At 35.3% G+C, this 26,083-nt stretch overlaps 1 protein-coding gene and 1 long non-coding RNA gene across 2 annotated transcripts; one reads left to right on the forward strand and one right to left on the reverse strand.

The window, feature by feature from the left end:
- Positions 1-2,054: 2,054 nt before the first annotated feature.
- Positions 2,055-2,617, forward strand: LOC126725915 (uncharacterized). The gene is made up of 2 exons (XR_007655635.1): positions 2,055-2,195; positions 2,397-2,617. It is a non-coding gene; the product is annotated as an uncharacterized LOC126725915 (long non-coding RNA).
- LOC126725914 (uncharacterized) lies at positions 2,338-9,330 on the reverse strand. Its single transcript, XM_050430928.1, has 18 exons — positions 8,983-9,330; positions 8,159-8,278; positions 7,914-8,039; positions 7,735-7,797; positions 7,542-7,649; positions 6,932-7,009; positions 5,955-6,047; positions 5,693-5,779; positions 5,318-5,419; positions 5,110-5,229; positions 4,928-4,990; positions 4,558-4,694; positions 4,259-4,340; positions 4,089-4,147; positions 3,940-3,985; positions 3,133-3,224; positions 2,978-3,047; positions 2,338-2,753 (listed from the first exon to the last, which is right to left on the reverse strand). Exons 1-18 carry the CDS (start codon positions 9,175-9,177, stop codon positions 2,682-2,684), a joined length of 1,713 nt encoding a protein of 570 aa, XP_050286885.1. The 5' UTR covers positions 9,178-9,330; the 3' UTR covers positions 2,338-2,681.
- Between the last annotated feature and the right edge of the window lie 16,753 nt (positions 9,331-26,083).

Here is a 26,083-nt window from a genome sequence, read left to right on the forward strand (position 1 = left end):
AGGAGTCTACATTCCATGCCATTTAGGGCTGTGAAAAACTTCACCAAATCTGGAATCCGTTCTTCGGCTGGATTCAAAAAGATTTTCCAGGTTTACAGGATTTTCAGGAGCTAATTCATTTAGTTGGCCAACAATCTCGAAGACTGGAATTGTATGCTAATGTGGTGTGGTTCATTTGGTTTCGCAGAAACTGGGTGAGAGACTTAATGAATGTGCTTGGCCCCTAACAGAATCTTTAAAGCAGCATGTAGCTACCTATCGGAATTCCAGCAGAAGTTTCCAATGCACACAACTAAGCCATTACCGGGGGTAATTAAATGGAGACCTCCATCGAGTGATATATATAATGCAAATTTTGATGGGGCTGTGTTTGAAGACTCAGATGAAGCAGGAATAGGGTTGTAGTTCGCAATGCCAATGGGGAAGTACTAGCGGCCTTATCTGAGAAAATCCCCTATCCATTTTCAGTGGAGGTTCTTGGGGTTTTAGCTGCAAGAAGGGAAGCTCAGTTTACTGTGGAATTGGGCATTCAACAATCTGTCTTTGAAAGGGATCCTGAGATTATGTGTAACGCTCTGAAATCGACTGATTTTGATCATTCCTCAATTAGCCAATTTGTAAAAGACATTTAGTTAGTCTGGATGGAGCATGTTCCACCTGACATTTCTAAGTTTGTTGTTTCTGATTCTTCAGCTTCTTAATAATAATGCATAGTCTTTTTCTTAAAAAAAATAAAATTAAATAAAATTAAAAACTGGTCTGTTTGAATCATTTAAAGCTTTTTATGTAGCATCTTATATTCTCATAGAACCTGAACATGTAAGCACTACCCTCCTAATAAGCTTGTTGGATTATTAGATGCATAAAAAAAAAATTTTGATAGGATATGCTTTGAACATGCATTATATTGTTACATTTAGTAATAGCGTTTTTACTTCAGACCAGATTATTTTATGATTTGTTTGGATGGATGTAGTTTAATAGAATAATTTAGATATCAATTTGCGTTTAAAATTACTTAAATTGAGTATGAAATAACAAATTATTTCTCCAATCATAACTTGTAACAATTTATATTCAGTCATTTATAATAACAATTGTTTTTGGGAAAAGCCAAAAAAAAATAATAATAAAAAAAAAAAAAAAAAAAAAACTCAAATCATAACGTGTAAAATCTATTTTTTAAAACTCAAATCATAATGCGTAAAATCTTTCCAGGTGCCACCGATCTGACCATCACTCTCTCTAATCTTAAAATCTCATTTCTGCTCAAAATCTTACACCTGATCTGACCATGCATCATGGTAGTGGCTTCTCTCTTGACCAACGACGAGCAGATCAAGGGGCTGATCTTCAAGGTTTTGATTATGGAGGCCATAGAGTCTTGATGCAGAGAAAACGATGTGAAATTTTTCTCTCTTTGGTCTCTCTTGGGACAGTTGGGTCCGTTGATGATTTTGGCTTGGATTCTTGTTTAATGAATTTGGACAGTTGGGTTATGTTGATGAAGCTGGGCAATTGTGATGAATTTGGGTTTGGACAATTGGGTTATGTTGATGAAGCTGGGCAATTGTGATGAATTTGGGTTGATTTGGGTTGCGCTGATGAAGCTGGGTGATTGTGATGAATTTGGGTTTGATGATTGGAACGGGTTCATTCTTCCTACTAGTATTTAATTTAATTCTTTTCTCCTTTCTTTTTTCATTTGTGTTCCTGTGATCTGGGAAGTTTGAAGAACATGAAGAACAAGATGCAATATTCTTACGAAAGAATAATTAAAAGTAACCAAAAAAAATTTAATAATTAAATTAGATTTAAGGTCTTTTTAATTTAATTTATTTTGTTGTTTAAATTTTCTAAGATGGCTTTTTTAAAAAAATTAAAATGCTGACATGTCATTTAAAAATTATCAACTAAAATATCTTATTATTATTTTATTAACCACATCAATATTTACTGTACAGATAGGACGATCCATTTGCCATGTAAGATTTTTCTATTGACAGCAAAAACCAAAACCAAAACGTTTTTTTGATTTCAAGGATTGAGGTAGGCACAAAATCAATTTAGGGCCAAAATAAGAAAATGTAGAGACCAAAAGTGTATTTGCATCATTAAAGAAATCATGCATCAAGAGCATATAAAATGGGTTGTGTTCATGCATCTTTCCGACGTTTGGAGCCTATCAGTGAGAGGTCAAACAGTCGATCCAAGTGAATTTGGTTTCCAGCTCTAGTCCTGATTCAATGACCATCAATTGTTTAAGGTCCCCCCCCCCCCCCCCCCCCCCTCCCCCCACCCCCCAAAAAAGGAATCTAGAGCATTCACTGAAGCACCTTAGTCACAACGTGATAAATTATTAAAGTTTAAGTTACTTTCTATCCAAAAAGTGAAAGTCAAAAGGTTATGTATAATATGTCATACATTGAAGACAGCTCACTACTAGAACTTCAAAAGGTTATGTATAATATGTCAGACAACTGTGTTTAAAAAGACACAGATGGGAGATACATTCTAAACTTCCCATGGAAAATGCTGCCAGCTTCAAGTAAATCACGTATGGCTGTCAACCCTCATATTATAAGATACATTCTAAACTCCCCATGGAAAATAATGCCAGCTTCAAGGAAAACATGATAGCCCCGGCAACCATCTTCTCAGAAACACAATTCAAACACACCCTAGAACTTGAAATCCTTCTTCTTCGACTTACCTTCCTTTTCTTGCATCTTCCGCTTCCTTTTCTTCTCATTCTGCACAAATAACATCTCAAAATTAAAAATTAACGGAATAAGAATAAAAATCATAAACCTCTCATCCTGGTAGGTACATCTTACCCAACCCACCCCTCCCCTCCCCTCCCCTCCTTCCCCCACGTGGGGGTGGCACCACAGCCCAATAAGGCACCTTTTTGTCAAAATTTCCCTTGAGAAGCCCCAATTTTCAAATCAAATTAGTAAAGACATAATAGGCTCACCTCTGCAACCATGTCACTGAAATCCTCCCGCTGACTCCGCTGCTTCTCTTCCTCCCTTGCTTCCTCATACCTATGAAATGAAACGAAGTTGGGAACTCGTTATGCCTTTAGGGGACATTGACATTAACAATAACATATAGGAAAATGTTACTTACTTAGCCGGCAAAACATTCTCCATGGCTTCCAACTCTTCTGGTTGTAGAGTTACATCCACCTTATCTGATTTCTGACCTCTAAGAAGATCAACCTGAAAGAATATGACCATATCAGGCATCAGCAAATTACGCTCCTACATAGTGATAAATCAAGACCTAATTGTTGGAAAGTGAACCAATTACCGGTGTTCTAGTGCAATTACCAAATACTCTACATCAAGTTTACACATCTATCACTGAAACCTTCCAATTAGGTTGCTCTGTAGGTAACTAGAGGCCAGGGTTCTTGTACCATACAATTCATGTGCAAAGGCATTGAAATAAAAGTAAAAAATTCAGAATTCAACCATTTCATGTAGCCCTTTGTTTTTCAACATTAGTTACTATTCTCTAGCTCACGTAGAGTCATAGTACAAAGCCCATTCCTTCAAGGATAAGCCTTTCTAAAAGCCTTCTATATGCAGGGTCTCCATAGGTTACACCTATAAGAACCTGCATATATACTTTGCTTGTGCTACTTATAATCGTTATTGGTTTAAGCAGATATCTCATTCTCAATCTCAAATTTTCACATCTTATATCACTACAATACAGGAAAATTAATTTTTGACCGGACTCATAAACTTAAAGAATGAGTTATCATTCTATGCGCTTTTCTTTATAAGAGTTTTCATCATTCTATGCTGCTAAAGCTTAAATCAAGCACACCAGCTTCTTCAAGGGGGGAAAAACCAAATGATTAGTTTGGAAAAGTAACCATTTGTGTTACCAATATCAACAACTTGCTTGCAGAAGACACATTCTTACCCTTTTGGCAGTTGCCTTGTCTTGGGTGCCAGAGTTAACCACATATCTGTAGGCACAAAGGTAGATCAAAACAAATTTAGAGACAAAATCAATAAGATAAATAAAAAATACAACCAAAAAGAGTGATGTAAAACAAGAAGATTGCATACGTGTGTGTTGTTCCAAGCAAAGTACCAGGGGCAATTTTCTCTTCTTTTTCTTCAAGTACCTTCATAAAACACAAAAATAAGACAAAGTTCAGATAATGTCATCCATTGGAGCATTAAATACAAGGAAAAAGTTAATATAAGAACCAGAATCTTGAATCACAAATACTAACTTGGTAAAGTGGCCGCTCAGTGTCCTTTCTCTGCTGCTTTCGAAGGTCGATAACATCAGGTGTCTCAACACCAGTAGGAGTGCTGGTAAAGAAGAAAGGAATTAAAACATGGAAAATGCAAAGTACAATACACGAGTCCAACAATGATCTATGTTACAAATTTGCTTCAAAAATGTGTAGAGCCCTAGCCAGAAAGAGCTGAGGAACCTAACCATAAAACCTTCGAGAACACGCTAATGTGAGAAAATGCATGTCATGAACAGGAATCAAGAACACTGGTATTGAGAGAAAAAAAATACCTTGAGAGACTATCTACAGATTGAATGCCAGCCTCTAAGTCCTCTTCCTCAATCAGTTCTTCCTCTTCCTCTTCCTCTTCTTCCTCTTCCTCTTCCTCCAAATCACCCCAATGCTTGGTCTTATCAACTGGTTCTTCCTAAATGATAAAGACAGCACATAATTAAAGCAATCATAATATTCTATAATCTAAGGGTAAACCACTCTCACATCTGACCAGCCAATAATTTAAATTGGAAGCAAAAATTTGATTTGAATTCGAATTTGATGCAGCCAACATTTTGCTACAGCCAACTTTGACAGCTTCAGATATAAAAACTAAAAACACAACTGAAATTTTAATCACAATAAGAATAACTCATGTGAAAGTACCTCATAATTGGGCTGTTCTTGTTGCTGAACGCCGAATACATCTCCATACAAAGGACGTCCAAACTATATTCACAAACAGGGAGAAGTGAACTTGTTAAAACACTGATTACACTTATAAAAAAACCAACGTACATAGGGAACAAAAGGAAACAAGAGGAAGATATCAAGGTTAGGAAACTTACTTCATCAACAGGAGGCTTGCCCCAGCCACCAGGATGGTAACCAAAGCTAGCTCCAAGCGGGATAGGAGCATTAAGCCCAGGAATTTTCAGATGTGGGTAGGATGGTGGAGGACCATATCTCTGGAAGAAAATCAACCGTTAACAAAATATAAAAATGGTAACACACACACACAAACTCTACCAAGCGCAAGATATTCGGTATTATGACCTGCATATTGATGAGCCACGGGGGAGGAGCACCCTCTGGCATTCCAAGGGCTTCTTTTAGTTCTTGCGACAGCATGCCTGGCTTCATTTCCCTTAACTTCACCTGAATACCACAAAACACGCACACATACAAACAGTGTGAATAACAGCTAATATTATTAAATACCAAAAATTACACTTGTTTTTGTTTTGTCAATATTAATATAAGCTACAATTGTTACCTATCAAAAATATATATATAAGCTACAATTTTTAAATCTAGAAACTCCAAAAAATACAATTGAGAAAATAGAAAGAAAACATCAAAACACACGTATATCAATTTACTCTGTGTGCTCGCGTGTGAGAGAGAGAGAGATCAATATAAGAAATACACCTCAAACTCTTTGCCTTCATGGTACAAATCTCCAAGAGTTGTAAGCTTTGGTTTTGTTTGGTATTTAAAGAATGCATCATGGAGAACCTAACAAACAGAAATCACACTCATTGATTAGACAGACAATAATCATTCTGAACATAAACTGCAGCAATACATGCAGACAAAAATCGCAAAATAGTTGGGTAGGGTAAATTACAATAAATAAATAAATATTAAATTTAAAAAAAAAATACAACAAAAAAGAAAAAGTGAGACAAACCTGATAGTCAATATCCATTTTTCCCATCTTTGGCTGCATCCGCTCTCGTTGCTTCTGCTTCAACTTCTTACTGTCCTCTTTTTCAATGTAAGCCTGTATGAGACAACACAGAAACAGTACAACAGGTCATTAGCAGCATTACCAAGATGCACATTTTGGAAGATGAATCAACATAAAACTCAGACCAGAGAAAAAGAAGAAAAAAAAAACCAACAAGATTTTAGATCTTACAAATCGGTGTTAAATGTGTAGGCCTAATGAGGAGAAAATGGATAATTTATTTCTAAATAGTGATATCGCTTGGGAAATGTGGTATCTTATGTTTCACTTGTTTGGGGCTAGGTGGGTCACACCAAAAACAGTGTTTGAGTTACTGGAATGTTGGAAGGGACACTTTGGCAAACAGCATAATATTCAAATTTGGAAAGCCCTTCCTTCAGGTTGGAGTGAACAGCACACAGTTTTGAGGGGAGTGATTTTTCTATGTAAAACTTCTATTCTTAAAAGCACTCTACAATTTGAAGACAGCCATCTCTTCCAAAAATTTCATGGAGTCCTTTGATCTTTTGAGTTTTAGATTTTAATTGTTTGGGTCATTCTCTTGAATACATCCCATGTACAAGGGCCATGCTCTTCTGTGCATTTTTAATGTATTTATTACTTATCCAAGAGAAGAAAAAAAAAATTTATTTGAGACTCAAAACACCAGGAGAAGTTTCAAGATTTAACAATAGAAACACAGCTGCAAGGACCGTGGAGATGGGAAAAAAAAGTAACAGGTAAAAATAATAATAATAATAATATAAAGTCAAAAACATCCAACAATGAAAATTTGTTGACAAGATAAAGTTAGCCGTACAGCTTCACAAAGATGATTTTATTATTCCTCATTTCAGAAAATCATGAAGATGAAAATATTATTAAAAAAAAAAAAAAAAAAAAAATTAACTGCAAAGATTGCACGAAATTGTACTTACCTGTCTGATTTTCTCAATTCCTGTTGCCGCAATAAAATCAGGAAGCTGAAATGGCTGTTTCTCAATACCACGCTTGCCCTGCAAAAAAGAATACCCAATGGCCGATGAGACACAAGTAATTGCACTAGCAAAATAGAATGATAATTCTGCAGTAGTAAAAAATTTTCAAATTTAAGAGGAATTCAGCCCGAGCATTAGGCACAATGGAAAGTCATCTGTAAATTCAAAACAGATTAATTAGCAACTCAAATGTAAACAAATCCCCAACATATATCATGCAAAAGTACTCTGTTATAAAACTAAAAAAATTAATTTTTCCCCATATATGGCTTCATACAAATATCTACGCCCTCCCACCCACACTAGCAAATACATAAACAAAGAAATCATTTAAGGGTGCCCATTGCCAAACACCTACAAGTCCAGGCTCCATGATTGTCACAGCAGCTCCCCTGCAAGAACCACATATATACATATAAGAGAAACCTTATCGACTTGATCTTCCTACACCCTATTCTCTAAATCCCACAGGTTCACTATTTCCACAAGTCATGCATGCACATTTTAATTTTTAACCCATTAGTCTTCAATTCTAGTGATGCTTACTAACCTGCAAAAATTTACGTTTCTGACACCAATGCCTTGGGACAGGCACAGTGTTCCTGTATGATTTCAAAAACACCAACAACTTTGGGTCTGCAGAGGTTGCATCCCACACCTGGAAATGAATAAAATGTATATAAGCACAGAAAAATAACAAGGATAATAAGAAGAAACAACAAAGCACAAGCAAATATCCCTACCTCAACAACATCAGGCCTTGAGCAAATTTGCTTCAGTTCAGCAATCTTCATCCGCCGTTGTAGCTGAAAGACGAAAACAGAAATCCTTTAGTCTTTTAGGACAAACTGTTGCAATCATAACGACTACATGAAACTATACAAAACATCAATTGATATGTTTATTAACAAGTCATATATACCTTCTTCTTCTTGTTTGACACGCCTTTCTCTTTTTGTGGGTTATCCTGTTCTTCCTCTTCTGAGTCTGAGTCGGCCTTCTTGGTTGAGGCTGCATTTTCGGCAGACTCATCCTTATTATCATTATCCTGAATGGGTAGAATAATTAATGCATCATGTTAGGCTCATACTTCTCCCAGCGGAAAAATAGAATAACTTTAAAGTCAATATTACATAAAAAGAAGGGACGGGGAAGGATTCCTTTAACCTGAGTAGCAGTAGTTTCACGGAAACTGAATTTGCTAAAAATCTTTCTAAATTCTTCATCCATTCCATCATCAAGCTCAGCAGGCTCTGGGACATACTCCACTTCAACTTGCGGAAATGTCTACAAATTTCCAACATATAAGAATAAGAAAAACAAACATGTTCAAAACCATGTAACAGAAGTTCCTGATTTATAATTCATTGTACAACATGAATATGGGTATTATATTTATAAGATCTTAATACTCTTTTTTCAAGCTAATGCAAAACCAGCTTAAATTGAAAAGGAAATACATCTTATCTTATTCAGTTTTTCTTCTCTGGTAATGTGAAAACTAAACCTAAATAAACTCTCAATTGAACTCCATCAGAAAGAGGGAGAGAGATTACTTCCAGTTCTATCCAGATTTCAAATATCCAAATAGAAAGTTTTACCCCCATAAATGATTACACCTTAAAGAGTTCAAGCTTATATTCCTTTTTCTTCGAGTTCAAGAACAATTACTTCAGTGCTCAATTTCAAATATATTCGTGAAATATATTCTTATTCTTTAATTTAAATAGTTTTTTAACAAATCTCATCAAGTGCTAGTTTCCTATAATCTTTCTCTCGTTTTCCTTCGGTTTCTAAACAAACAAACAAAGCAGGAAATAAATCACAAAGAAAAACTCCATGCTCCACTCAATTCAGCACACATTAAAAATTAAAAAATAAATAAATAAATAAAACCCTAACTTCAACTATCAAAAACCAAAATCCACAAAACATAAAGCATTTTTGCTATCACTCCCATACAAAAGAAAAGAAAAGAAAAGAAAAGAAACCTGTTGAGGATCGTTGGAATCAGCGTCGCTGGAGGGGGCTTGGGAGGCCATGGAGTTCTTCTTCTGCTTACGGCGGCGACGACGTCGTTCGGTATCGCGGGACTTCTTGGTGGGGTTAGGGTTAGGGTTAGGGTTAGAGGACAGATCTCCATTGGCGACGGCGCCGTTGGAAAGTAGTAGAGTTTCCGCAGCCATAATTATAACTTCCTTCCTCTCCTCGCTTCGCTGCGCTTCACTTCACTTCACTTCAGAGAAACGTGAATTTGTAACGATGCGAATTCTTTTTTTTTTTTTTTGAGAAAGGATGCGAATTCATTCGTATGGAAAGGACTGCGACTTCTGTCCTGTGTCATTCATAATTCATATTCATAATAATAATAATAATAATAATAATAAATGGGCCTTTTTACGCATCCATCCGATCCACACTACGGCACGTGTCAATATCTCCACTCGCTGTTTTTTTAATCTATATATCTACGTATTATATTATATCATATTATATTATATATAATAAAAGTTGGGTTTAAACGTTGGTCAAGTGACTTCACTAAATTACAAAAATTTTAATAAAATTTTAGATTTTAAAAATAGATATATACATATTTTTTAGATAAATATGACAAATCATATCATATCATATTATATTATATATATAATAAAAGTTGTTTATTAAAAAAAAAAATATATATATATATATATATAATAAAAAGTTAGGCTTAGACCCCATAGTTACGCCAAGTGACTTTACCAAATTATAGAAATTTTAATAAAAGTTAGGCTTAGACGCCATAGTTGCGCCAAGTGACTTTACCAAATTATAGAAATTTTAATAAAAATTAGGCTTAGACGTCATAGTTGCGCCAAGTGGCTTTACCAAATTGTAGAAATTTTAATAAAATTTAAGATTTTAAAAATAGATATATACATATTTTTTGATAAATATGACAAATCATATCATATCATATCATATTATATCATATTATATATAATAAAAGTTAGGCTTAGATGTCATAGTTGCGCCAAATGGCTTCACCAAAAGTTACGCCAAGTGACTTCACCAAATTGCAGAAATTTTAATAAAATTTTAGATTTTAAGAATAGATATATTTGCAGAAATTTTAATAAAATTTTAGATTTTAAAAATAGATATATACATATTTTTTGGATAAATATGACAAATTAAGTAATGAAAGAAAGTAGTATTTCATTTACAACTATAATAGTTGTGTCTATCTAAAATGTTATCAACAAAGTCTAAAATCAATAAAATAGAATTACCTAAGGATAGAATTTAAATAAAAAAAGAGAGATAAAAAAAAAAGTTAGGCTTAAACACCGTGATTACACCAAGTAGTTTAACTAAATTGCAAAAATTTTAATAAAATTTTAGATTTTAAAAATAGATATATACATATTTTTTGAATAAATATGAAAAATCAAGTAATGAAATAAAGTAGTATTTCATTTACAACTATAATAGTTGTGTCTATCTAAAATGTTATCAACAAAGTCTAAAATCAATAAAATAAAATTACCTAAGAATAGAATTTAAATAAAAAAAGAGAGATAAAAAAATGTAAAAGAAAAAAAAATTAAATTTGCATTTTTTTTTTCATACGTCTCTTTAAAAAACGTAAAAGGAAAAAAAAGATAAGCTTGCATACCAAGCTCCCGTAGTTGAGCACATAATAAGTTGGCAAGAGAATTAACGAAACGAAGGATTCAAGCTTATCAATTATTGCTGATCCTATGGGTCAACCATCTGGTACAACCAAGCCTAAAATCATAGGCCCCAACACGTAATGTAGCCCAGTGATCTCACCAAGGAGGGAACACATCATCTTTTTTTTTTCTTTCTTTTAGTGATAAATTTGCTTCTTATGTCATCTTTTTTCTAATAATAAAGTAAAATATATATATATATATATATATTTGACTTTCACTTAAACTACTTCTTTTTATTCATATCATCTTCTTCACAACCTAAAATTCTCACTATATATACATAGAGTTTTTTTATGTTTCATTATTTCTACTACGTACTTTACAATTATTTGCTATATTCTTCCTTTCTCCCCTCTGCCCTACCTACAACCTTGCAAGTAATTTTTTTTTTCTTTCATCAAACGGAATAGATTTTGTGTATTTGTTGCCTTTTTATTGTATATAATATGATTTTTATCAACAAGTTTTATAGATAAGCTGAAATTCTATGTTTGATCACACTTTTTGGTGTTTCTTTTAAAAGTCAATATAGCAAGCAATATATTTGTATTTTTTAATTTCTTATTACATGATTATTTTTTGTTGACATCATTATTTTATAGTGGATTTAATTTGTTATAGCTTTTGTTTGGTGCTTTGTTCCATGTAATCTACATTCTTTAATTAAAAGCAAAATTTGCTGTCAAACATGAAATTGGATACGAGAGAATCCATCCGTCCAAAATTCTATGTAAGTTTATCTTTACTTAACTCTTTTTTTTTAAGCTCAAAAATTTGGATATTTTTCATTAATGAATTGAGGTTTTGGCTTAATTTTGTTTTCAACCGTTTCAATTATTGAATTCATTATTTTTTTTCATGTGTAATATTAATATTTGTGTTTTTTTATGATAAAAAAAAAATAATATGTGTTCTTAAAGGCTAAAACACAATGCAATTACAAACATTACTTTAAGTTAGGATGTTATATTTATTTATTAGTAAGTTAGAATGTTACATTAAGTTAGAGTATTATATTTTTATTTATTATTAATTCAGAATGTTACATATGGATACATATGTTGGTTTAGATTTGATATAACTTATAACCATTTGAATGAAATCAACACTAAAACAAATGATTTAAATATCAAAATAAGAAATAAAAATTAAATTTCTTTTAAGTGTACAAGTACAATTTATTTTTTAATATTAAATTTTGAATTAATTCTTTTTTCATTTTATTTGTTATTAAATTTAATTATATTATCAAAATATTTTTTTATTAAGCCGTGCATCGCATGGGCATAATACTAGTATATATATATATATATATAAAATAAAAATAAAAAAATAAAAAACCGAAACCTTTGACCTCTCCACAATTTTCCACATCAGCATTACTTTTACTTAAATAAATAAATAAATAAAACAAAAATTATGATTTTACTATAAAACCGGATTTTACTATAAATAAAATTATGATTATACACTTATACTATACTACTGCATATAGAGTCAAATTTGAATAAACAAGTTATTTACTAGCTTTGGACTTGCGTATCTGGACTATAGCTAGCCATGATATATATCTTCACGGTTGTTTAATCCAAAAGCATCTATATATATATATATATTGACTCTCAAAAAAAAATCTATATATATATATATATATATAACTCTCTTCAATTATTGACCAAATACTTGCACATATACGCATACACTAAATCTTGATAAACTCGAATTAAAAAAAAAAAAAAAAAAAATTAGTAATAGTAGTAGTAGTATGATAGGACTCTTTTAATCTAAGTTAGTATAAATTGATTAGTGTATTTTATGATTCTATCAAAATAGTCAGTCGAATTTGGGTTTAGAGTTTACACTCTTTCAGCAAAACTATATAGCTATGTAATATTTAAACGTGCTTTGTAGTCACAATTAAGTGAGATGATGTGCAATAAGTATTAAATTTGCAATTTGTTTTATTGCAATTGTGTTTACACTGTGTTTGGGGTTTCTATTCTTTTTGTTTCCCTATCTTTTTCATATACCAAGATTATGGCTTCTCCGATTTTCGGTAAACAATTTTTGGTTATTTTTATGGTTAACAACTTAACATGCATGTACATATATATATATATATATATATATATATTATTGAAAATATAATGAGATGTTGATGGTTAATACATATATATTTCAGGAATCAAGAGTAATATTCTTTTTTATTATCTGAAGCATTCGCTCCAATTAGTAAGGCTTTGGTAATGTCACTTTGTCTTGAATCTTCAAGGTGGCTATGTGTAAAACTATAAGTATGTAATTTTTATTTTTTGATGGTCTTATATATATATATATATATATATGAATTTTTATTTTATTTCTTTTTAGGCCGGTTGATAAGCAAGACTTGGAGGAGTGAATCATCTTCATTGGTAAGACAAAATACAAGGAGGGTGGAAAGTCATGTTCATGATTAAACATTCAAGGTACGAATTATATTATTCATGGGAAATTTAAATTGAATTTTCAATTTTAGAATTATTGCATGTGTTGCAAATCTATATTTAAAGTGAGAAAATTTTACATAGAAACATTTCTAGAATGATGATTAATTTTCTGTGGTTAAAATGAATCTTTGTATATAGAAGTCTAATAAATTCTTTTGTTTTAATGGCTACTTAAAATGGTTTAATTGATCTAATACGTCATTGACCATTGCTACAAAGTACAATCATATACAAAATAAACATTTTTAGATCTAAAATTATTTGTTAACCAGTAACGTTGGCCTGTTATAGTTTATTATTTGCATATGTGCAAAGTTTAAATATAGTAATTGTCATTGTATATTTAAAACTTTTATGATTGACCTCTTATAGTATGAACCCAATACAAACAATCATAATGTTCATCCACACATCTCTTATATTTTAACTTCTCTGTGTTCATGTAGAATATGAGTATCATCTAATATTCTAGATTATAGAGTATAAGAAATATATTTATTAAATAAAAAATGATATATTTGCCTATCAAGATTTGTATAGAGTTAACATTCATTTATTACATTTTTTTTCATCTACATATTTTGCAGCAATTGTATACAATTGTTTAATTTTCCTTTGATGTTTGATTATATTTCAAATGCAATTATACTTTTGTAGAATGCTTAAAGTGAATATATATAATTTTTGAAAAACTATCATGTGCATTACACGGGTTAGCGACTAGTAAAGTCAGATTTTGAACGCCCATGTACTGATCATCAATTCAGCAAATCTCAGCGTTACTCCAAAGAACATAATAGCACAAACGAGTTAGGTTGTATTTAGATATCGCTTATTTTGTTAAAAATTGAAAACTGAAAACTAAAAACACTATGGTAAAATAATTTTTAAATGTGTGAATAGTGCCGTGGGACCCATTTTTAATGTTTTTCCTTAATAAAGTACTTGTGAGAATCGTGAACAGTGCATGGAACCCACTGAACAGAACATATTGTCTCCTAAAAGCTGAAATGCGTGCATAAAAAAAAAAAAAAAAATGCAAACACAAATGCAACTGGTGAAATGCCAATCCAAACGCATACTAAGGTCCATTTGGATACTGCTTATTTTGCTGAAAACTGAAAATACTGTAGCAAAATAATTTTTAAATATATGAATAGTGCCGTGAGACCCATTTTTAATTTTTTTTCCTAAATAAAGTACTTGTGAGTCTCGTAAACAGTGCATGGGACCCACTAAACAATGCATATTGTCTCCTAAAAGCTGAAACGCATGTATAAAAAAAAAGAAAAAAAAAAAGAGGAAAACACAAATGCAGCTAGTGAAACACCAATCCAAACGCATACTTAAAGCATAGTTGTTTTGCACATGCAATGAGAGTTTTTTAAAAAAAGTTTAATATAATTTTTTAATTTAAATTTATCTATTATTGTATTAGTGAGGTTACACAGGAAGAGATTTTTAAAAAACTAAAATTTAATGAGAGATATATTTAAATAGAGAGTGTGCTAATTTTAATTTTTAGGAAAAAAGTTTCTCCTGTAGTTTTTTTTTTTTTTTTTTTTTTTTTTTGTTGAATCACAATTTTAACCCTTTTTTATTTTTTAAGAATAAGGATTATCTAATTAACTTAGGGGTATTTTTGACATTTTCTAAAAGTATAACTAACTTTCTAAATCTTCTTAATATATAGAGAAGAGATACATATGCTTTTACTTTCACATCTATACATCTATACATCTATATTAGTAGGTAAAACTGAGAGAAAATCCAATTAGATTTCAAATTGGAGTTCAATTAGAATATAATTTTGTGCCAAGTGAGTTAATTCAGTGTAAAAAATGAATTTCAATTAAAATTTAATTTTGCGCCATGTGTCCCATCTAATCAAAGTTTTTTTTTTTTTTTTAATTTTTGTGCCAAATGAGTTAATTTAGTGTAGAAAACGAGGAGTCTAATATAAATAAATCATAAAAAACATAACCATATATCTAACTCTATATATAAAATTAGAGGAAGCAAGAGTTTGAATGATTTTATATTTATGAGTCTTTTTTGTATAACTAAAAACAATTCAAATTTATAAGTCATTTATGTAATATACCATGACTATGTACAATCCATTATTAACTAGATTATATATATATATATATATATTTGCTTTTTTAAACCAAAATTTAGAGAAAATTCAATTAGAATCAAAATTGGATTTTACTTTTGTTAGCTTTCCATATAAATTAAATTGTTTAGATTTTTACTATTATTTTTTCTCTAAACTAATGAGCATATTTTTTATACTATTTCTATTCAGATATTTTATATGCGAAGATGTACGAACTGAAAATAGTAGACCGACCCCGAACTACAAACCCACTCATTGAATAGTCTCTGCTCATCTTAGCCCACTTGGCCGAGCTGAGATGGGTCGGGCCGAACATACGAATTAAGTACCCCAAGATATGCCATGAGTAAGAGATAATGCTTTGGGAGAATCTATCTACCAAGCAATAAACGGCGTCAAGCACGAGTTAGTAAGAGGTCATGTTAACTATAGGAAGTGGGTCCCCACTAACCAGTGACATGACATGAAGGGACCCACTAATATATGAAATATCCTTTCATCATGACGACCCCACTAATAGAGAGATATAAATAGGGGACGAAAGGCAGGAGTGAGGGGAGGGGAGAATTAGGGGAAGAGAGAGACATGAAAGTAGTAAGGAAAAGCACATCCCGGGGAGAAGGGAATCCTATTCGGATTTCAGGGAAGGGGCTCAACTGCCTAGTAGCCATCTCGGCCGAGCCAAAAACCAAAGATTTAGGTGTTAGAACTTCATTAGTGACCTGAGTAAACACTTCTTGGAACTCTCACTGTGGGATATGCCCAACCTAGAGTACAAGTAAATTTGGAGCCAAGCCTAAAAGCCTAAGGTTGTTGGGAAAGGACCACCACAATTGACACTATCTGTGGGAAAATCCTGCCATGCTGAAGGTCTAGAGGTGGTGGAGGCAACAACCTGATAGAGGGCTAACATGCAAGTGAAGGGTTCGTGGGCTCCAGTGGAAACCAATCTAAGGGCTTATCTCAGGCCCTTAGGTTGGTGGAGCAAGAGCGTACGAGGGAATGCCGCGGCTACGAGGGACAAGGGACTCAAGATGACTCACATGCAGCGTCGTCCCAAAGAGAAAGGATACTCTAATACGTGCTAAAGGGTTCGAACCATAATGACCAAGACTGTAAGCTAGAAAATCTATGAAGGCAGGTTAGAGAGTTGGAGCTAGAGGCAAGGAGTAGGCACTAAAGGAGGGCTCCTAAGGGGTTGTCCCATGACCATGATTCGATAAGCGGTCATATTGGGAGATCATCTCACCAAAGTCACTCTTGGTTGCCAAAGGTCAGGTTGAATGAGTCTAGGGATAGAAGTTCGGTATCACCGATGAGAGAAAGGGATGGGCACCCAATCGCCGCCATGAACGCCGTGAGCCAAGCACAACGAAAGATAGCCCAGTCACATTTTTCTGAGGAAATAGAACGCATCAAGATGCCAAGGCACTTCACTTGCCTTCCATTCACCTATTAGAACGGCAAGACGGACTCGATGGAACATGTAAGTCATTTCACCCAACTTATGGCACTTTATTCCTAGAATGATGGGCTTCTATGCAAAGTGTTCCTTTCCAGTCTCTACCCCACGATGATAAGATGGTCCAATACTCTAAAGAAGAGATCCATTCACAGCTTTCTCAAGCTCATCGAAGCCTTTGGAGCCAAGTTTGTAACTTGTAGCCGAGAACCACAACCTATCGACGCACTTTTATCGATGGCCATGGGGAGTAAGGAGACACCCTGGTCATACTCGAATAGGTATTGGGAGCCGTATCGCAAGATCGGGGGAGACAACGAACATATGGCCACAAGTACTTTCAAACTGGGGCTGCCCCTTAATTTCAAGCTGAGGGATTCCTTAACCATATAGCCTCCCTAGAACATGCATCAACTGATGAAGCAGATAAAAGAACATAAGAGACTAGAGGATGATAGGAAACTGAATAAATGGAAGGCTCTTATAGCATTTCAATACCGGAAGGAATCTCGAATTGGGGGCTTTCAATAAAGGACCGAAAGAGAAGTTGTGGGGCAAAACCACATTAGCCGAGCAGAAGGTGTAAACATCACTTTTAAGGAGCCTGTAAATAAAATCTTGGAAAAGATCAAGCATGTGCCTTATTTCTGCTGGCCTAATAAGATGAGCGGAGACTCAACCAAGAGGAACCAAAATCTTTATTGCACCTATTATCGGGATAAGAGGCATACCACTGAGCAGTGTAAGACGTTCAAGGATTACTTGGAGTAGTTGGTGAAAGTGAGGCATCTAAGGGAATATGTGGTCAGTCAAGGGGGAGTACTACAGGGCAAGTATCAGGAAGCCGAGGAGGGACAATGCCACCTCCTCTCGGCATCATCGAAGTCATACACGCCACATTAATTAGGGTTAGCACTAGCTGCCAAAGGGGGATACTTAGCATAACTCCTCAGCAGGAACCAAAGGCAGTTAATTGTCCTAGGAAAAAGCTCAAGTCGAGTAGGGAAAAGATAGCTTTTAATGACAATGACCTTGAAAGGTTCCTTGTAAAGAGAGTTATGATCGACAAGGGAAGTGGGCGCAGAGAGTATGTACCCCAATCTGTATAAAGGGTTAGGTTTGAGAGATGAAAATCACACCAAGTATAATACCCCCTTAGTGGAATTTGACAGGAAGATGGTGATATCCTCAGGACAGATTAAGCTCCTTGTAGTGACAGAAGAGAAGGAGGTGATGGTGAATTTTATAGTGGTTCACGTATTCTCGTCGTACACGGTGATCCTAGCACGACCGTGGATCCATTCCATGAGGGTTGTGCTATCTACGCTGCACCAAAAGATGAAGTTCCCTACCGAGTAAGGAATAGTAGTGGTGAAGGGAGATCAGAATGTAACTCAGCTATGCTTTGTGGCTGCAATCAATCATGAAATCAAGTAGAAGAAACATGTGGAATCAAATCCTTTATAGCAATCACAGAGCCCCGAGCATCCCAATGGGGTTGACAGTGTAAAGGAGTTAGATGAAGTCCATATTTTACCCTATGAAGACAGGTACTTTTGGGTGGGTAAAAGCCTTCCAATTAAGGATCGTGTGAAAGTATTATTGTCACTAGTCCAAAACTTTGATGTCTTTGCATTGAGCCCATATAAGGTGCCCCAAGGTAGACTTGGAGTTTATAATGCATACGCTAAATGTGGACCTCTTGTATCCCCCAAGAAGCAAAAGTCAAGGCGATCAGCTAAACCCCACATGGAAGCTGTGAAGGAGGAAATGGAGAAGTTGAAGCAAGTTGGGGCCATAAAAGAAGTATTCTTCCCAGACATGTTGGCCAATACTGTGGTGATTAAAAAGAAGAATGGGAAATGGAGGGTTTGCATTGACTTTACAGATCTAAATAGAGCATGCACTAAGGATCCCTTTACCGCCTTGAAGATTGACCAATTAGTGGACGCCACGTACGGCCATCCGAGGATGACTTTTCTAAACACCTTTCAAGGGTATCACCGAATCGCTCTGGCTCCCAAAGATCAAGAGAAGACATCCTTCATCTCTCCAAAAGGTAATTACCATTATAAGGTCATGCCCTTTGGTTTAAAAAACGTCGGGGCAACTTACCAGCAAATAGTTACATGAATGTTTAGGCAGCAGATCGGTAAAACAGTGGAAGTGTATATTGACGACATGGTAGTCAAAAGTAAGAAGTCAAGGGAGCACATGCCAGATTTGACCGAGGTATTTGAGATATTAAGGCATCACAGATTACGCCTCAATGCCGCTAAGTCTGTGTTTAGGGTGGGATTTGGGAAGTTCCTTGGTTACATGATAATGTGCTAAGGAATCAAGGTCAACCCCAACCAGATCAACTCAATCCAATAGCTCAATCTCCCAAAAAACCCGAAGGAAGTACAAAAGCTTATAGGGGTGATAGAAACCCTAAACTAGTTTGTGTCCATGTCAGCTGACAAATGTCACCCTTTTTTCCAACTGCTCAGGAAGTGGAAAGGATTTCAATGGAACGAGGAGTGTGACAATGCCTTCTAGAGCTTGAAGCTCCACCTAGCTCGCCCACCTATTTTAACCAGTTTTGAGCCTAGCAAAGACCTGTACATGTACTTTGCCATGTCTAAGCATGCAGTGAGTGCAATACTAATAAGATTTCAGAACAGTATGCAAAATCCAGTGTACTATGTCCGCAAGACTTTGGTAGACTTAGAAACCCAGTATTTTCCTCTAGAGAAGATAGCTTTGGCCCTGGTGCACGCCATGAGGAAATTGCCACCCCACTTCCAGGCCCACACGGTGTATGTTTTGATCAATCATCCCCTGCAATCCTTGTTGAGGAGGTCGGACTTCATAGGGACAATAGCTAAGTAAGGTACAAGATTGTGATCTTTCTATGTCAGGTATTGTAGACACCTCATTTTGTACCCGGTTAATAAACTTTAGTCCCTGGTCCTAATGATGAGATTAACATGTCTACAAAGGTAATTGAAGTTATTTTGATAGTTTGGAAGTAATCACAACTCAAAAGTGCTCAAATTGCTTTGAAAACGATGCTGAAAAATGACCTTTGCTCACAATTTTGACCATAAATTTTGATCCATAAAGAATATTTGAGTGAGGTTCATTTCATTGGAAAATAGACATCCTGGGCTTCAAGTTGAACACAAATTTTGCCTAATTTAGACTTAAATTGAGTGAGTTATGACCATTTGAAGTTAGGCCTTCAAAATTGTCAAAATTAATTTTTCTGGGAACGCATGCGTGCGCAGGGATGCATGTGTATGCAGCTTCAAACCTGCGTATGTAGGCCGCTTTCTAAAGGCACAAAACTTCATGTTTTAGGGCCCAAAGCCTCCCTCTTTGATGGGGCCCGACCCTTAGACCCTTTGGAACATCCAAAACCCTAAAAATGAACCTGAAAACCCTAGTTTAAACATATAAATATATCCTTATGCCGCCAAACTAAAACCCTAGCAAGAGAGAGTTTATTTTTCACCTAAACTTCTCCAAAACACTTTTCTAACTCTGATTTTCTGCACACACAACCACTATGAACGTTTTTAGGTTCTTCAAAACCTTTTTCTAGTAGTCTTAAGGCAAAAATGACTTTCTAAATCCTTTCAAAACCTTTTTCAAAACAATCTTTTCAAGAACATATTTTTATTTTGAGTTGTGATTACCTATGAACTATTGAAATAATTTGATTCCTTTGATTGTCATTTGATCTTGTTGTGTAGGCACTTTGATTGTCATTTGATCTTGTTGTGTAGGCACTGAAGGGCCAGTTAAATATCAATCAAGTTTGTGTTCCATAGCAAAGTGAGTCTCTCTTTGTGGCTTTTCCTTAATTTGGATATTTTATAATTTGTATTTTTGTTGTTCTCACTTAATTTATATGTTATTCATGCTTAGAAATATGTTTTGTTTTGTTTGATTTTATTTTATTGTGTCTCATCATGTTTTGATTGGAAAGTTGATATGATTGGATATATTAATGAACATGTTTTGATGTGCTAAGTGTTGCTCCTATTTGTTGTTATGTCCAAAGCATGTTTAGGAATAGATTTTGTTTTGTTTATCCGTATTTTTCTTGATCTTTAATATCTTTGTTGTTAGTTTAGGTTGTTTGGTTATATATTATAAGCATGCTAGGTTTTGTTTGATTGTTGTTTGTTTTGTCTCATCATGTTTTGTTTTGATTGTTCTGTGTTGCGAATACTTATGTATGCGTATGCATCCTCATGCCTAGAAACCCAGATTTAGGGTTCTTGCTATTTTGTTTGTTTTGGTTAGTTTTAATCACATGTTTAGGTCTTGTTGAGTACAGTTTTCACATGTTTAGATCTTGGGTTAGTAGAATAACATATTTCACATGCTTGGATTGATCTCCTTTAATGGCACCCAAGTCCAAAAAGAGTTCTTACATCCTCTCCACCGATGCTTTCCATCTCACTTGCTAGAATGGAGCGGTAAGGCTAACAACGGCTCCTTCCTTGACCTATAGATCACAACAACACCTTACAAAGGGTGCAAGGACCGAATCAATAAGTTTTTCAAACTTTTCTCATTTTTCAAGTTTTCCATTGATCTTCCATTATGATATGTTTTTTAGGCCTGTAAATGCTTGGGTTTTGCTTTGGGATGGGTTTAGATGAAAACCTAACACTCTAGGAGGAGTAGAAACATGTTTAGGTTGAGTTTTGGTTGAGAAAACTTGGAAAATATCAAAGAATAACCTTTTATGTTCGTTCTTGCGTGCGTAGACTTGTTCTTGCATGCATAGGCTTGTTCTTGCATGTGTGTATCTGCTTTAGTTTATGTGCTTGCAGGTTCCTCCCTGCGTATGCATGCAGAATTCTATGTACGCAAAGTCCTTCCTGCACGTGCATGGCACTAGGCAGAAACCCTAGTTTAGGCATTTTAGCTCATTTTTCATCTTTTTTCATCTGTTTGCAATTTTAACATCATCCTTCATCATTTTTGCACTCAATTGTATGTCCCATGTCACATTTCATCCTTTTGTGCATCCAATATCATTTTCTCACCATTCCCTTCACCTAATCATGAATTTAATTCCATTCTCTTTTTGCAGGTTTCAGCCCCATATTCTGGTAGGGGAGTACCAGCTAGCTCTTGGTGTGGTACAACATCTTTACTGAGGAGACTCGAGGCCATGTCCGTGCTGCGAGTTTTGAGCCTATTATCTGTCTGATGCCTAAGAGGTCTACCAGTGCTGTCTTGGTGTAGACCTTGGCTGAAAGGTGGTGGGACACTACCCACACCTTCCACATTGCTGGCTGGGAAATGATCATCACTCCCCACGACTTCCACTACATGACTGGCTTGCGGTTTGATGGGGTCCTAGTTAGTCTAGAGGACGAGTCAAGCATTCGGTTGGGTGCAGACTTGTTGGGGAGGAGGTATGCTACGAAGACTATCCGCTATATTGATCTTGAGGCGGACTTCATGCATCGTCCATAGGGGATGACTGAGGAGTGCCTCTAGATGGCTAAGGTCTTTCTACTATACCTATTCACAAATGGTGGGTAGAAGGTGTCATTGAGGTGGTTGGCCCTTTTTCAAGACTTTGAGAGGGCTCGGGCTACTAACTGGGGGTCAATGTGCTTGGCCTATTTCTACTCCTCTTTGGACACTCTCAGTTGGGGGACACTGTGTCAGCTAGTGGGGCCTTGGAAGCTCCTTAAGATCCTAAGATTAGTTTCTCTCTCTTTTCTCTTGAAGTGCATGCATTCTTATAGTCATATATCCACATGCCATATAAGTTAAGGTTATGTACCATATTCTTGTTAACTGTATCCATACCTATATCTTGGAAATTGTTACCCTACCATATGTGTCTTGTAAACTATACCATATCTAAACCTTGCAAACTATCATCTTGCAAACCGTACCATAACCTCTTGCAAACTATCATCTTGCAAACTGTCATTTCTAAATCTTGCAAACTATCATCTTGCAAATTGCTATTTCTGAATCTTGTACAGTGTCATCTTGCAAACTACTATTTCTGAATCTTGTACACCATCATATTTTTAGCGTTGGGCCGTGGAGTATAGTCTCATTGCTAGGGGGTTATAGTGGACTTGAGGAGGGTCACCTCGCTAGAGGGCCACTTCAGAATTGTACCTTTTTCTATTAAATAGTAATGGATTGTTTCACAGATCCCCACATGTTTCGCAAAAAATTGATTTTTGCATCAACATTTTGGCATCAACTACCCCCTACTAGTAAAGGGAAAACGGAAGTGCACTATTGTGCACCAACTGAAAAAGCCCCTTTCCTTTTTCAAAATAATGGTTCATAGCTCCAACCTAGACAAGGTGTTTTTATGCCCTTTTTTTAGGTTGGGTTTGCTGGATACAGGATCCTCGTAGTAGGCTGCGTTTTCTTATCTTCTTCCCACCCTAAGAGTAGGAGTAGCACAAAGAGAGGGATTGAGATTGAGGAAGAGATGCAGAAAACATCAAGAAGGTGCTCAAGTTCCAAGATATTGAGTACTATGCACTAAAATATGATACCCGATCCGTACTCGCATTCTATGAAATTAAGTAAGATGGAGTAAGTAACCGAGTTGTACTCAAGATCTATGAACTCGAGTATGGTGGACTAGTACTTGAGCCATACTCACGTTTAAGGAGCTCGGGTACTGTGTATGTAAATAACGCAGTACTCGAGTACAAGAAACTCGAGTTTACTCAACAAAGAACTCGAGTTTAGGACCATCGAGTTCCAAGTGGCATCTTTAATGTGCAAAATTCTAGCTCGACCAATGCCACGCTGGCAAACTTAGTAGAAACTCGAGTTTAGTGAACTCAAGTACTATTTAAAACTCGATTTCATGAAGCTCAAGTACTGAAAAAGTGGTAGATTGCTAAATATTTTCAAAATAATGTTAGATTGTCACAAAGTTTGTAAAAAACGTGATATTTGGCTATTTTCATTGATTGATACCTATCAAAGTTTGAAGTTGGTAAGTGCAATTGATTCCATCAAGTTTGCTCAAGAGATTGATATTCATGATTTTATTATTGAATGTACAAATAAAGGTTTGTATGGGTTATTACGAGAAAACCATTCTTCAATGGCAAGTTATGGACAATTGGTAGAAGAAACTTTGCAATTCATGAGGAGTACCAGCAACAACATGTTCCTTGGTGGATTCTAAATAAGGCAAATTTTTTTTTTTTTTGCTAAAATGGATAGATGTATTAAATGGCCTAAATGCCCCAAATACAACAAAGAAACAACATTTTTGCTAAAATGAATAAATGTATTAAAAAGAAAGATCCAAATACAACAAAGAAAACAACAATAAAGAAAAACAACAGATTAAACAACATACTCCATATCAATAACCTTGAGCACAAAATCAAGAGCCTTAATGGTAAAACACATTATTACCTTGCACGCTAGGGATAATATATATTATATGGCTTGAGGATTTACCTTCCTTTATTAATGGCTAATGTATCTTTTAAATAACTTATCATCAACAAAATTTCTAAAATTTTCAATAATAAGAAGTGTAAGGTGGTGTGCCTTGTTTGTAATGTTGGGCTACTTCCTACTACACTAGGCCCAAGTTTTCTGGATAAGGGAATTGGAACCGGTCCAACTGAAACCCACCTTGGTCCAACTTGTGCACAAACTACACCACGTTTGCTAGGCTTTGGTTATATGCCCATGGCAAGCAGAGCCGCTATAAAGAAGTTATGACAGACAAATATAATACGGATAACATAAGAAAATATAGTTACTACTTTTAACTACAATAAATAAAAGTGAGCAACAAAAGGCTCTCCGTACACAAAATAAGCTAAGTGAAGGATAAACAGAGTGAGCAAAATCAAAGTGTTAGTTTGCCATGCAAAGTAATACACGGGATTGAAACCAAGAAAGGGACGACCATTCCCTCAACATGAGTAATCTCAGAGAAGAGATTAATTGTTTTAAGAGAACAGGCCTAAATGGTCTATGCCTAAATACATATCTTTTGCCTTTTATAGAGAGTAAGGCTATTGAGGGAGAGAGGAAATCAATCTATTGGTGCATGTCTGCCGTTCTAAACTCTATTTTTCTTTTCCTCTCCTTACTACTTCTTAGTTTTCTTTTTCTTTTGTTTTACTTCCTTTCCTTCTCAATGCTTACTTATGGGTTATGTTTTTTTCCTAGAAATTCCTATTATTGTGATTTTTTTAATCCCCCCTTTCAGTGCATAGCGAGGGGTCCTTTATATAGAGCCTGCTGTGACTGGTATTTACTATTTTAGCCCTTAACTGTCTTTGTCTGGTGTGGGTGTCCTTGCCGACCACTTACTGGTCGTCAGTTGTTTAGCCACCACCACTTACCTGTACTAGCTGTGCCACTCCCCTCTGCCAAACAAAGAAGGCTATTTTGTTTGTTTGCTTGCTGTGGCTTTTCTACTCGTTACAGTGTGTGTGCTCTCTCTCTTTATCTCTCATGGCATACACCTAGTAGTTCCAACTCATCCTTACTTCTTTTGGGTGACATGTTATCCTAGTAGGACATTTCCCCCAAAAAAACCTGAGCAAGAACCCTAGAATATGTTTTTTTCCCTCTCCCCACCGCCAAATCATGCCCTTTGACCCATGACCTACCACTTCCTATATTGGCTAGGTATAGGCTAGTGGTGCTTGGGTTTTGCGCGTGCTTCACCTTCTTCGCCTGCTGTTCATGCATGTGCTGTGATCTAGAGATTGGTTTGTACGTTTTGCCATGCGCTTTTGGCTTCTTATGGCGTGGGTTGTTTTTCGATCTGCCATTCTTTATGACTTGCTTCTTTTGGGGGTTGGGCCTTATTGGATCATGGGTCTTTCTTCCCTCGGCTTATTCTGTGTTCATTCCGTGGCCTTGTTAGCATTTTCCTACCGTACCACTTTGCTATTTCTGCTGTAATGTTGTTTGACTCAATCTTGCTGGACCTCTTTGGGCCTACTGTTTATTTCCCTCCCAGTGACTTAGTGTGTTCACTGGGCTTTTTTTTACATTGTTTGCAGGACCCTGTGTCCAATTTCCCTCTTGGGCATCCTTGGCCCATTTACTTTCCTTAGGCTTCCTTGGCCCTTTTCCAATCCTGCTTTTCCTATCCCAATTACTTTATACCTCATCCTTAGGGCTGATGGGTCTTCCATTAACCCCTTACTTTCTTTGCTTGCATTATTTTGGGCCTGCTGTGGCCCATTCTTGCTTTTCTACATATTGCCCATGGGTTTGCTTCTTCTCTCTTTTTGGGCCCATTTAAGCCCGTTTGCTTCC

This window comes from Quercus robur, chromosome 5 (genome assembly GCF_932294415.1).
Source record: "Quercus robur chromosome 5, dhQueRobu3.1, whole genome shotgun sequence".
NCBI classification, from domain to species: Eukaryota; Viridiplantae; Streptophyta; class Magnoliopsida; order Fagales; family Fagaceae; genus Quercus; species Quercus robur.

Excerpts from the sequence above, each read along its gene's own strand:
- LOC126725914 (XM_050430928.1), bottom strand. The coding sequence starts at position 9,177 with ATGGCTGCGGAAACTCTACTACTTTCCAACGGCGCCGTCGCCAATGGA. Across the intron at positions 7,650-7,734 it reads CAAGGCCTGATGTTGTTGAG|GTGTGGGATGCAACCTCTGC; the intron begins GTAGGGATATTT and ends ATTCATTTCCAG. Across the intron at positions 3,048-3,132 it reads GAGAATGTTTTGCCGGCTAA|GTATGAGGAAGCAAGGGAGG; the intron begins GTAAGTAACATT and ends TTCATTTCATAG.